General features: G+C 34.8%; 1 protein-coding gene across 1 annotated transcript; it reads right to left on the reverse strand.

Annotated features, from left to right (window-relative positions):
* Positions 1 to 1,401: 1,401 nt before the first annotated feature.
* Positions 1,402 to 12,148, reverse strand: LOC110920784 (serine/threonine-protein kinase fray2). The gene is made up of 22 exons (XM_022164980.2): positions 11,848 to 12,148; positions 9,772 to 10,026; positions 8,780 to 8,904; positions 7,943 to 7,987; positions 7,735 to 7,816; positions 7,313 to 7,381; positions 7,033 to 7,203; positions 6,864 to 6,929; positions 6,694 to 6,762; positions 5,969 to 6,037; positions 5,819 to 5,880; positions 5,143 to 5,400; positions 4,195 to 4,328; positions 3,972 to 4,105; positions 3,144 to 3,203; positions 2,938 to 3,042; positions 2,553 to 2,604; positions 2,420 to 2,475; positions 2,287 to 2,345; positions 1,754 to 1,805; positions 1,581 to 1,677; positions 1,402 to 1,492 (listed from the first exon to the last, which is right to left on the reverse strand). The coding sequence occupies exons 1-21, from the start codon at positions 12,010 to 12,012 to the stop codon at positions 1,612 to 1,614; spliced, it is 2,154 nt and encodes a 717-aa protein (XP_022020672.1). The 5' UTR covers positions 12,013 to 12,148; the 3' UTR covers positions 1,402 to 1,492; positions 1,581 to 1,611.
* Between the last annotated feature and the right edge of the window lie 324 nt (positions 12,149 to 12,472).

Below are 12,472 nucleotides of genomic sequence, written 5' to 3' on the forward strand. Positions count from 1 at the left end.
CAAATGTTCCGTTTCTCAAGCTCAATACGTGTGGGGAGTCTATGCGTTTCCGCCCTCCAAGCATGAATGTTACATTTCAATGGAACCCAATTTGTCCACATCATTTGAAAGTTCTCAGCGCCTCTTCCTTCAACAATCTCCTTCTTAACCGCGTTCACTGAGAAGCCTGATTATTTACGGTTGGTTAGATAAGAAATATATAGTCGGTTTGATTACGAGCTAATGACTATGTGAGCTAGACAATCCAACGAAACCAAACCAAAATTGATGAAAAGTAGTGAGAAACCGTTGATGGGCGACTACCAAGGGGCGGACCAATGTTTAGAACGTGTAATAGGTTATCAAACAAAGGAGGGTCATACCATTTGTAATGCTTCATGATAATCATATTATTTGTTAGAGCATTCACATCTAAATTGGTAAATCATGTCTTATTCTTATATTTTAATGTAAATTTTAAAAACCTTTCAAAATACTGATCATCCTTGTGATACTTTTGTGAGTGTCCATAGAGAAAAAAATAGTATAAATTAATTAAAAGAATATATTTAGCTGAATAGATATAAATATAAGGAATTGGATGTCAGAGCTTTTTTGAAAATCTTTAAATTGAGAAGATAAATGTCTTATTGAGAAGATAAATGTCTTCTAGTTAAATTACAAGGATCTGGATAAGAACTCGAATGTGAATGCTCTAGTATTAAACTAACCCGGTTATTCGGTTATTATATGTTTAAATAATCTCTTTATTAATCAATATAAAACAACTTGCTAGATACTTGATAACTAAATACCATACTTTAATTCATCTTTATCTTTTTTATATTCTTAAACAATTTATCAAAAACACTTCCACAACCACAATTTTAGATATTAAATGACTAAATACCATTCTACCTATTTTACATCTTATTAACTAAATTTGATCATCATAATCAATACAAAAAAAATAAAAAAAAAACTAACATAATTTTATAATATTAAGAAATGGCTACATTATTGCATCCTTATTTCACTAAGGAAGGATTTTCTCCCAAACCCAAAAATAAAAACAAACTCATAAAGTAGTTCAGTTTATTGTCTTATTCACATTTATGGGATTACAACAGTTACATAAAATCTCAACATACATCAAAAAAACTTATCATGTAAACCTTTGTTCCTTCACAATTACATTTTGCTACAACATTAAACATGATATATTATATATATATATATATATATATATATATATATATATATATATATATATATATATATATAATGAGCTTCAAGAGATTCAGCCCAAAGAATTAAGCCATCTTGCTTCCTACTATAACAGCAAACTGCAAACCCAGGCACTCTCTCTTTCTATGAAAAATGAATCAAAGAAATGGTTTCCTCACTACCCGATTTTTTTCCTTTTTTTGGCATTTCAAGATCGGGAAATCTTTAAACAAAACTTATTACACAGCTGAGGAAGATCACCCAATTTTCTTGATTTTAAGTACCACTGCTTGCGATTGTAGTTGTAGTTAGTTAGGTTTAAATAAGACACCGTTAAACAAATATTTTATAAAAAATGAATAAATTAGTTTTACCAGAATATACAGCATTATTTCCACGAGTGTATCAAGCATCAGCTTCACCTTTCTGCCCATCTTCCCGACTTGTTATTGCATCAACTCGCTCTTGCAACTGAAAGCAGCGGATAATTTAACATTTTATTTTTATAATATAACTAACCGAAAGTACAAAATCTAAACAAACTCACTTGTAAGTATTTTAACTTTTCTGCAGTCAATTCCTCGGTCAAGGTAGTTAACCTTAATATGACCAAAAAAAAATCAAAACAAAAGCATAATAAAGAGTAAAATGCCATTTTCGTCCCTGAGGTTTGGCCAGTTTTGCGACCTTCTTCCAAAAGTTTGTTTACCCGCATCTGGATCCAAAAGGTTTGAAATCTTGCCATTTTCATCCTGCTCGTTAACTCCATCCATTTTTCTCCATTAAGCCACAAGGGTATTTCCGTCTTTTTTGCTAACTTAAAGACTGAATATCCCTGAAAAGGACCGAATTGCCCTTTAAGTTCGCAAAAAAGACGGAAATACCCTTAGCTTAACGGAGAAAAAAGGATGGAGTTAACGAACTGGATGAAAATGGCAAGATTTCAAACCTTTTGGGTCCAGATGCGGAAAAACAAACCTTTGGAGAAAAGTCGCAAAACTGGTCAAACCTCAAGGACGAAAATGGCATTTGACTCCATAATAAAAGTAAAAAAAGACACAGTTTAGATGTTAGTTGAACCTGGATTGTAGCTCAGAAACCTTGGTAAGCAGTAAACGTTCTCTATCAGAAACTTCAACCTGAAAAATTGGTAATGAATACCAAATTAATATAGTATTTGAATTTAAAGTAAAATTTGAATTTGTTTACATACAGATCCGTTGTTCTCGGGAGTGCGAGGCAATGGGGGCAATTTCCCATTTTGAGAAGCTGAAATAATAAAAAAAAAAAATTGTCATAAAACTCATTCACAAACAAATTAATATCCAATAGAAATTTCGACTCACCCTCTGCCACCTCAGCTGGTTGTAAGCTATTCAACAAATTCAAAATAAGATCCTGGGGAAACCGAAACAAGGTATTTATTTAAAATCCGAATCCGAAATATCCGAAAACCCGTATCCGAAATATCCGAATTTTCGGATATCCGAAAATCGGATAATCCGAAAATTCGGATTCGGATAGTGATTTTGAGAATTTTCGGATAATCGGATTATCCGAAAATATCCGAAAATTTAATTTTTATTTTTTTCGGATATCCGAATATCCGAAGTATCCGAAAAATATCCGAAGTATCCGAAAAATATCCGAAATATCCGAAAAAATATCGTTAATGTCATGTAATCATGTTTGTAATATTGTATTAGAAGTAAATATGGTGTAATTAATTACCTGTTGAAGTGATGTATGTTGAAAAAGGTTTTGAAGGTGTGGCATTAGGAATGATGCAGGTAAATTGCTATGTACAGAACTGCTATTGTTCTCCCTAGGGATAGGCTGGTTAACCGTAAACGGAAAGAAAAAAAAAAGGAAATTAGAATAAAAAACTTTATGAAGTTATATGAAGAGGAAGTTGAATGGGATACAATTATACAAACCATTTTATTTGAATCGTATATCCAGTCACCCACACTTGCAGACTTCCTCAGTGATGAGTCCTGTTTTAACATATTTAACGCATTAGATAAAAACGTATAGATTAGTCATTTAGATATGAACACTTTGCAAAAAAAAAAAGATATATATTAAAGATAAGATTTAATAAAAGTAAAAATTAATTAAAACACTTTGCAAAAAAAAAAAAAAATTAGATATATATTAAAGATAAGATTTAATAAAAGTAAAAATTAATTAAAACACTTTGCAAAAAAAAAAAAAAGATATATATTAAAGATAAGATTTAATAAAAGTAAAAATTAATTAAAACAAAATACTAGTATACAGATGTTTTCATCATTTGTTGTGTTACATAAAAATTTAAGTAGAAACGGAACTAAACGGAACTTATTTAAACATATTTTTGTATATAACTTTTTTAGATTATATAAAAAGAATAAAGTAATACATAAAGTACATGAGATTATTTTTATAATATATTATAAAAAGCATTAAAGTAATAGACAACTTGATTTTATTTTATACAAAGTTTCACTTAGGGGTTGTTTGACAACTTCTGAATGGTTAAGTGCTGAACCAGTAAGAGGTCTGAACCATTAAGTGCTGAACCAATAAGAAGTAAGACGTCTAAATCATTAAGAGCCAGTATAATACTTAACCATTCAGAGGCAAATGTCTGACCAATTCAGATAAGAGGTCTTAACCATTCAGACTCAGTATAATGCTTAACCATTCAGAGGCAAATGCATGAACCATTAAAAAGTTCGTTAAAGTTTAAATCTCAAACAATAGCGGATTCTTCTTCTTACCTGAGGCGATCGTCGGGGGACTGTACATATCGGAATATCCTTTACAAGATCAAGATCTTCAGATGTCACAGAAAACCGTCCTTTTATTTGTACTAAATTTGCTTTTGATTTTTCATCCAATGATTCCCTGTATCCTGTAGAAAAGTCAACATATATGCATGCGGGTCAAAAAACAATTGTTTCCATTAATATTTAATAATGTGAGAGATAAAAAAAAGAATACCTCCTGTTGGTTTTATTGGAGCAGATAAACTGTTTCCCGAAGCGCGGTTTGGAAGATTCAAAGGACCACTAAAACTGGGAGCTCTCCTTACCAGATGTTTTTTATCGATTGCTTGTGAGCTTTCATTGTCAGACCTGATTAAAAAAAAGAATTAATTATGTAAATCTTCAATCTCCATGTAAGTAATCACATGACTCTAGGGGTGTTCAGAATTCGATTCCGATTCGAAAAATTCGAAACTCGACTTAATTCATTTCGATTATCAAGAATTCGAATCAATTCGAGTCCAGTAAATCGAATACAAATTTATAATTTTAAATTCGATTCGATTGGAAATTCGAATTAAAACTATACATATTTATTTATTATATTTATATATAATACACGTATAACTTTAATTTGGGCTATAGCATAAATTAATCTATAAAGAGTAAATTACGATTTTGGCCCTTGTGGTTATATCACTTTTACCCTTTTAGCCCAAAAAGGAATATTTTAACATCTGAGCCCCCAACGTCTTTTTTTCTAACCCTTTTGGCCCCTAACACTAACCCCATCCATTTTCTTTTAGGGGCCAAAAGGGTTAGAAAAAAAAGACGTTGGGGGCTTAGATGTTAAAAGATTCCTTTTTGGGCTAAAAGGGTAAAAGTGATATAACCACAGGGGCCAAAATCGTAATTTACTCATCTATAAATTATTCTAAGTCTTTTAATAGCCCACTACCAAACCGATTATCAAGCCCATAACTTACACCTAACTTAGCATCAAAATGAATTTACTTGAATTCGAATTTTTAATCGAATTCGAATCACATTGAGCAGTTTTTAATCGAATTCGATCCGAATTCCAGCAAAAAAAAAAAAGTATTCGAAAATTCGTTATTCGATATTTCGATTCCATGAACACCCCTACAAGACTCGATGAAATAAGTAAAGATTACGGTGAAACCTCTCTAAAGTACGAGTTCTTTCTAATTTAGAATGATTTAAGACCACACCCGCCACTAGGGGCCCACTTTGCGTTTGTCGATTTCTTCCCGTTAAAATTCTAGTTTTAGCTGGAATTGCATCTTTATCTGAGGTAGATGGGAGTTGCTCGGTTTTTGTTCTGTTGTTTTCTAGAGTGTTCCCTTTATTACCGTCTGACGTATCACTTTCCGGAGTATTTCTCTCATTGCTCGGGGATTCAGACGGGACCACCTCATCACTGAAACAAGTTTATAAATGTTAGAAACTAATAAACATTAGAGTAAAATGCCATTTTCGTCCCTGAGGTTTGGCCAGTTTTTTTGTGACTTTCGTCCAAAGGTTTATTTTTCCGCATCTGGATCCAAAAGGTTTGAAATCTTGCCATTTTCATCCGGCTCGTTAGATCCCATCCATTTTTCTCCGTTCGGTCGGGGGTACTTCCGTCTTTTTTGCTAACTTAATGGAGAAAAATGGATGGAGTTAACGAGCAGGATGAAAATAGCAAGATTTCAAACCTTTTGGATCCAGATGCGAAAAAACAAACCTTTGGACGAAAGTCGCAAAACTGGCCAAATCTCAAGGACGAAAATGGCATTTTACTCTAAACATTAAAAAAATTAGTAAAAACTTGAAAAGACCACGAATTGAGAACTGGCCTTGAAACAATCTCGCTTGTGGAGTTTAGTTCGCCAGGTGTAGCCTTTGAACCGGATGCATCCTGAAGCATATATCAGTATTTCATTATGATGTACAATTATATGCATTCAAAGGGCATACTAAGAACGGTTTAGATAAAATGTCGTTACGTGATTGGCAGATGAAGTAGCATGCGCGTCATCTTCTTTGGCATCTTGATTTTCGTCATCATCTTGCACCTTTAGCGAAAATTTAAAAAATTAATTTAAAGTCAGTTATATAAGTACAAGAACTCAAGATTAGGGCTGGCAATTTTACACGAATACACGACACGAACCTACACGAACTTAACAGGTATCGTGTATGGCCTTAACAGGTATCGTGTACCAAACAGGTAGACACGAGATTACTTGTTAATTTTCGTGTATAAACAGGTTAAATACCTGTTTACCTGTTAATACCCGTTAGTACACGATAAGAAATTAAATTAAATAAAACTCATCAGCCATGTGCGGTGCGTGTGGGTTCCTTAATTCCTTTCTATTTTCATTCCTCATTCAATTAAAAAAATAAATAAAACCCTAAACTCCCTCTGTAACTCTCAGATAGCATGTCGTGTTCGTGTTTTTGTTCGTGTTAACAGGTATTAACAGGTAATTTTCGTGTATAACAGTCGAACAGTCGTGTTAACAGGTAGTAACATGTAATTTTCGTGTAATCGTGTCGTGTTCGTGTTCGAAAAAAAGGACACGATAAGTTATCGTGTCGTGTTCGTGTATGGGATTTCGTGTATCGTGTCTTATCGTGTCGTGTCTTATCGTGTACGGGTATACACGATATGCCAGCCCTACTAGTCAAGATGCAAATTTAACAAGATGTATAGGATGAATAATACCAAGGAGGCTTTGAATTTTAGATCTTGAATGTCAAAGTTCCAGGCACTAACGCCTCGCTGGTACTCGCTCTGGATATAAGCAACACAAATTACGAAAAGAAAATTAGATAAACATGAAACTATATTTTAAAAATAAAGCTGATTTAATATACAAAGAAAAATCATCGAACCTGTGATATGGCTTCTTGTTCTGCTGACGGCATCTTCTTAAGAGCTAGCTGGGCAGCATCTTTAATCTATGCACATATTTCACAAATTATACGAAAGCTATACAGGCAACAAAAATTAAGGAAAAAAAAAACGTGACACTTTATACACCATAAAACAAGAATTGCAAACCTGGAGAGCTTTCACACGGTGCCACAGTGGCGGCAAGTCAGCAAAAAGCTTCTTTACAGAGAGCTCTGGTGGTTTTGCTTGTTTAAAAAAAGAATGTTTTAACAACTTCTCAGCAGTTGGCCTTTTTGTTTGATCTTTCACCAAACACATCGCAACCAACTCTTTAAAAGACTGTTAAAAAAATATAACACATAAGCGGCTTTCCGTCAATTTTTTCATGTTTATGTAAGAATGTAACATTGCATGCTCCTACAAAATAAATATATATATACACACACACCTTAGAAAACCGTTTATCCCGATCGTAATCAAGTCCAGGGGGTGCATTTTGAATAGTCATCAAGAGAACCTATGACACAAAAGTATAACATAAATTTCCATAATATATACACACATATATATAGAAAAAGTATATCGTACATTACGGCTTAACGTACTTCACGTACAACAACGTGCGTGATTTGTTATATAACATGCGTGATTAATGTTTTCAATATGCGTGATTGTTGTGTTTCAACATGCGTGATTTTGGATTTTTGAGTTATAACATGCGTGATTTTAAAATGAACGTGCGTAATTACCTGTCGTAGGTGATGTACGTTAAGCCGTAATGTACGTTAACCTTCCTCTCTCTCTCTCTCTCTCTCTCTCTATATATATATATATATATATATATATTGATTACATTACTTAAATACTAACCTTCATTGGAGGATACTTTGAGAAAGGGGCGTGACCATGAGCCAACTCAAGTGCGGTAATTCCAAACGACCAAATGTCAGCCCTGTAAATGATGATTATGGTGTCTTATACTCTTATTACCAAATTGTAATTCTTCGCTCAAAACATTAAACATTTATATTTTCTAACCGTAAACAATTTCTAAATAAAAAGATTTAGGTACACTCACTTGAAATCATATCCACTTCCTGGTTGCAGCACCTCTGGTGCCATCCTGTAACATTGAATTAAAATCAAGTCACTGGTGACCTAAGAGATTGAAAAAAATAACCAAAAATATATTTTAAAGAAGTCAGAGTTGGTAGTAGGGCTTGTAAACGAACCGAAGGTTCGGCGAACAGTTCGCGAGCCGTTCGGCGGGAAGTTCGTTTATGTCCGTTCGTTTAATAAATGAACAAACACAAACAAGAAATTTCGTTCGATAAGCTAAACAAACGAACATGAACAGAGGTTGCGGTCGTTCGTGGATGTTCATGAACATTCGGTAATGTATTCATTTATGTTATTTGTGTTCGTTCATTTAAGGGTTTTTTTATGTTATATTTTTTTATTGTTTTTAGTTTTTAAAAATTTAAACCATAGTTAAACTGTAAGCCTCCACCAACATCCCTCATTTGACCATTTCAGTTTCAATTTGTGTTAAAGCTTGACAAACTTCTTAATTTCGAATTATGTTTATGATAATTATGTCAACTATGTTCAGATAGTTATGTTAAGAACTTATATTTTTTTCGGTGGTTTATTCGAATCTTTCTGATGAAAAATGCAAATTTTATTCTAAAATGAATATATAACATTCGTTTGTGTTCATTTGCGTCTGTTTACATTCGGTAAGTGTTCATGAACATGTTCATTTCCTTAGCGAACACGAACAAGAAATCTCGTTTGGTAAGCGTTCGTGAACCATTCATAAACATGTTCATTCCTTACCGAACGAACACGAACAAGGCCTTGTTCTTGTTCGTTCGGTTTGTTTACAGCCCTAGTTAGTAGATCATGTACTAACCAGCAAGGAGTTCCTACAAAAGTATTTCTAGAACGTTGTCTATCCCCTCTATCAAACATACAAGCTGACACACCAAAGTCCCCAAGCTTTATCACCCCATTAGTGTCAAGAAGTATATTTCCAGCCTGGACCAAAATAACGTTGAATAACTTATAATAATAACAAGAGTAAATTACGTTTTTGGCCCCTGTGGTTATATCACTTTTACCATATTAGCCCAAAATAAGAATTTTTAACATATCTGCCCCCATGGTCTCTATAACAAACCATTTTGGCCCCGAAGTCTAACCATTTTGGCCCCCATGGTCTCTATAACTAACCATTTTGGCCCCCATGATCTCTAGACTTAGGTAGGGGTGTAAACGAGCCGAGTCGAGCCCGAGCTCGACTGGGCTCGATTTCGGCTCGTCATGTTTTTATGAAGCTCGAGCTCGAGCTCGGCTCGGTTCGAGTCTACTTATTTGAGCTCAAGCTCGGCTCGCGATTAAAACCTAAAGCTCGAGCTCGGCTCGAGCTATTTTAAGAACAACCTTAGACGAGCTAAAAACTCGGCTCGAGCTCGCTTCAGTATCGCTTAAACGATCCAAAGCTCGGCTCAAGCTTGGCTCGCCAATGTTATCATCATTATTATATATTATACATAAAATAAATAACTTTTTGTTTGGGCTCGTTTAGGCTCGCGAGGCTAATCGAGCTTTGTATTTCAGGCTCGAGCTCGGGCTGGATAACTAAACGAGCTCTATTTCAGGCTCGGGCTCATTAAAGCTCGGCTCGTTCGAGCTTTTAACCGAGCCGATAACGAGTAGCTCTCGAGCCTCTGGGCTTGTTTACATCCCTAGACTTAGAGGCCAAAATGGTTAGTTATAGAGACCATGGGGGCAGATATGTTAAAAATTCTTATTTTGGGCTAATATAGTAAAAGTGATATAATCACAGGGGCCAAAAACGTAATTTACTCTAATAACAATAAGAAGAAGAGTAAATATAGTGACCTTAACATCACGGTGTATGTGTCCATGTTGATGCAAATACTCCAAAGCCTTAAGGGTCTCTTTGAGAATAGATGCGATCGCTGATTCTTCAAAGCCATCTGGATACGCTGTTTTCATAAGATGTAGACATGAACCTTCGGCCATGAATGGCATAACCACCCAAAGATTTTGGTTGACAACAAATGAACAAAATGCTCTTATCACATTAGGGTGGTCTATCAAACTCATTGTTTGGGCTTCCCTTCGAATATCATCCTGTAACCAGTCCTTACACAAGTTATAATCATTACCAAATTTCACTTTAGGTATATTTGCTACACAAGTGATATTGTATATATGTAGTATATAAGCGTGTAAAAGGAAAAAAAAAGACAAAACGGGAATGTGGTTTGTGGGAAAAATGAAGTCAGGTACATAGTTGTCAATAGCGGTCGCTATAGCGAATAGTGTAGCGTATAGGTCGAAGGTCGCTACAGGGTATGTAGCCATAAATAGCAGGATTTCAGTTATTTTTTTTTATTTTTTTTAAATATAAGTAGCGATTAAATATAGCTATAAAATAGCTGGATTTTAGGTTTTTGTTAAATATACATGTAAAATAGCATATATACCAGGGTATTTGGATATAATATACATATAAATAAATTTCTAGTGTATCGTTATTTATAAAATAGCGCCTGCTATTTATCGCTATTCGCTATGTAGAATATAGGTACCTTACCGTTATTTGTTGCTATTCACCATTAACAACTACGGCCAGGTACTTCAATGAAGCCCATGAAGAGAATCAATGCGAATTTGATTATAACTAATATTTGCTTAATATGATGAACTTAGCATCAACTAATGTTTTTCAAGATTCTTAGGTATGTTCAAGTTAACGGATAAAGTACTTTGTTGCTAAATTGCTATATAATCATTGTTATTTTCTCCGGAAAACTAAATGGGATTTTTATGTATCTACTATCTAAATAAACCGCTTGTGGAGGTTAACATCTACAAAAGCATAACGATAAACTATCGTTAACAGCTTGTGGAGATATCAATTCTAACTTTTCCGAAGACACATTGAGACTTACCATAAAAAATTCAAAAAAATCCTAAATTTACTTATTTATGAGAACAACATAATTGTCAAACACATCCCAAAATCACTCAAACTTATTGAAGTGAATCAACTAAAACCCCTGTTCTGCTAGCCCCAATCTTTATACAGGTAAGGCTACTCGGTGTGGTTGATGGAGGATGGGCCTCCACGTCAGCGCCACGTAGGATGGGTGTGAGGATGGGGCAAAGAGAATGGAGCCAAGGAAATGAGGGATGGGCCTAATATATATATATATATATATAGGGTGGGGTTCTAGAGTGAACACTAGTGTATTTGCAAACTGAGTGAACAAATCCTGGCCATTGATCTACACACGTGTATGGCCAGGATCTCATCATCAAATCGTAAAATACACTAGTGTATTTCAACATCAAATCCTGGCCATTGATCTACACACGTGTATGGCCAGGATTAGTTCACTTAGTTCGCAAACTACACTAGTGTTCACTCTTGAACCTAATCCTATATATATGTGTGTGTGTGTGAGAGAGGAGGAGGCACGTCCTCGTCGTCAAGGGTCCGACGATCTCGACGAAGGAGGCACGGCGACGAAGCTAAGGAAACAGAGAGTGGGGTCGCCGCCGCCCCACGACGTCCCTCGGACGACCGCCGTACCAAGTAGACTAATGCGTCTACACTAAAGCAAAGCTCAAAGCACAAATATCACAGATCATAATAAATAAAACTTTATAAACTTCAATGCCTTTTCACTTCTAATGTCAAATGACCCAAATTTAAAATTAAAATTCAAGATCAATGTCAATTCCAACAATTATAAACACAATTACATTAATTAAACTTCATAACATATTCGTGCATTCGATCACGATAACAAACCGGAATCAAAACCAATTCCGATTCAATAAAAAGGAAGCAAAAATGCCCTATTTTTAGTACTATTTAGTTATCTAAATAGCTAAATTGATGCGAGAATAAAAAGTAAAAAGATTAAGGAGCAATGAAATTACGAGATTGCTGTTGATGCGTTCGAGATCCAGACACTTAACGGCGACGACGTCATTGGAGGGAAGATAGATCGCGCGGTAGACGGTGGCACTGGCACCGTAACCGACTTCTTCTAGAAGGTTGTAGTCGTCTGGATTGGTGGTGTAGGTGGTCTGACGGGGGCCCATTAATTAAGGGTGATCTGAAAAGAAGTTGACGGAGAAGAAGACAGACGGTGGTGATTTTATTGATATTGATATTTGGATTTGATTATTATCTTCTTTCTATCTGCACACTCACTCACTCCGAGCACCCTACCGTTCCGGGATTTCACGTCAAACTCCCATTATTATTATTTTTACTAATAATTATTATTTTCTCCTTTTTTTTGACCCAGGATTAAATAAATAAATAAAAATATAAAGTATTGCAATTATTATTACGGTTATTGGATTTTATCACTCCCAACTATTAGCTATTGGATAGACGGGGTGACGTGACAGTTAACGATTGGAGTAGGAATGGCCATGGGCCGGGTATTAGTAATCCCAGGCATGTACCCGGTTGTAATTCTTTGTCCCATACACGGTCCGTTACCCGTCGAGTATCGGGTATACCCATTAATTTCTTAAAAATACTCGTTGGACA

Source organism: Helianthus annuus, chromosome 17 (genome assembly GCF_002127325.2).
Source record: "Helianthus annuus cultivar XRQ/B chromosome 17, HanXRQr2.0-SUNRISE, whole genome shotgun sequence".
Classification (NCBI taxonomy): Eukaryota; Viridiplantae; Streptophyta; class Magnoliopsida; order Asterales; family Asteraceae; genus Helianthus; species Helianthus annuus.

Excerpts from the sequence above, each read along its gene's own strand:
- LOC110920784 (XM_022164980.2), bottom strand. The coding sequence starts at position 12,012 with ATGGGCCCCCGTCAGACCACCTACACCACCAATCCAGACGACTACAAC. Across the intron at positions 3,204-3,971 it reads TCCCCCGACGATCGCCTCAG|GACTCATCACTGAGGAAGTC; the intron begins GTAAGAAGAAGA and ends ATGTTAAAACAG. Across the intron at positions 2,605-2,937 it reads AACATACATCACTTCAACAG|GATCTTATTTTGAATTTGTT; the intron begins GTAATTAATTAC and ends CGGTTTCCCCAG.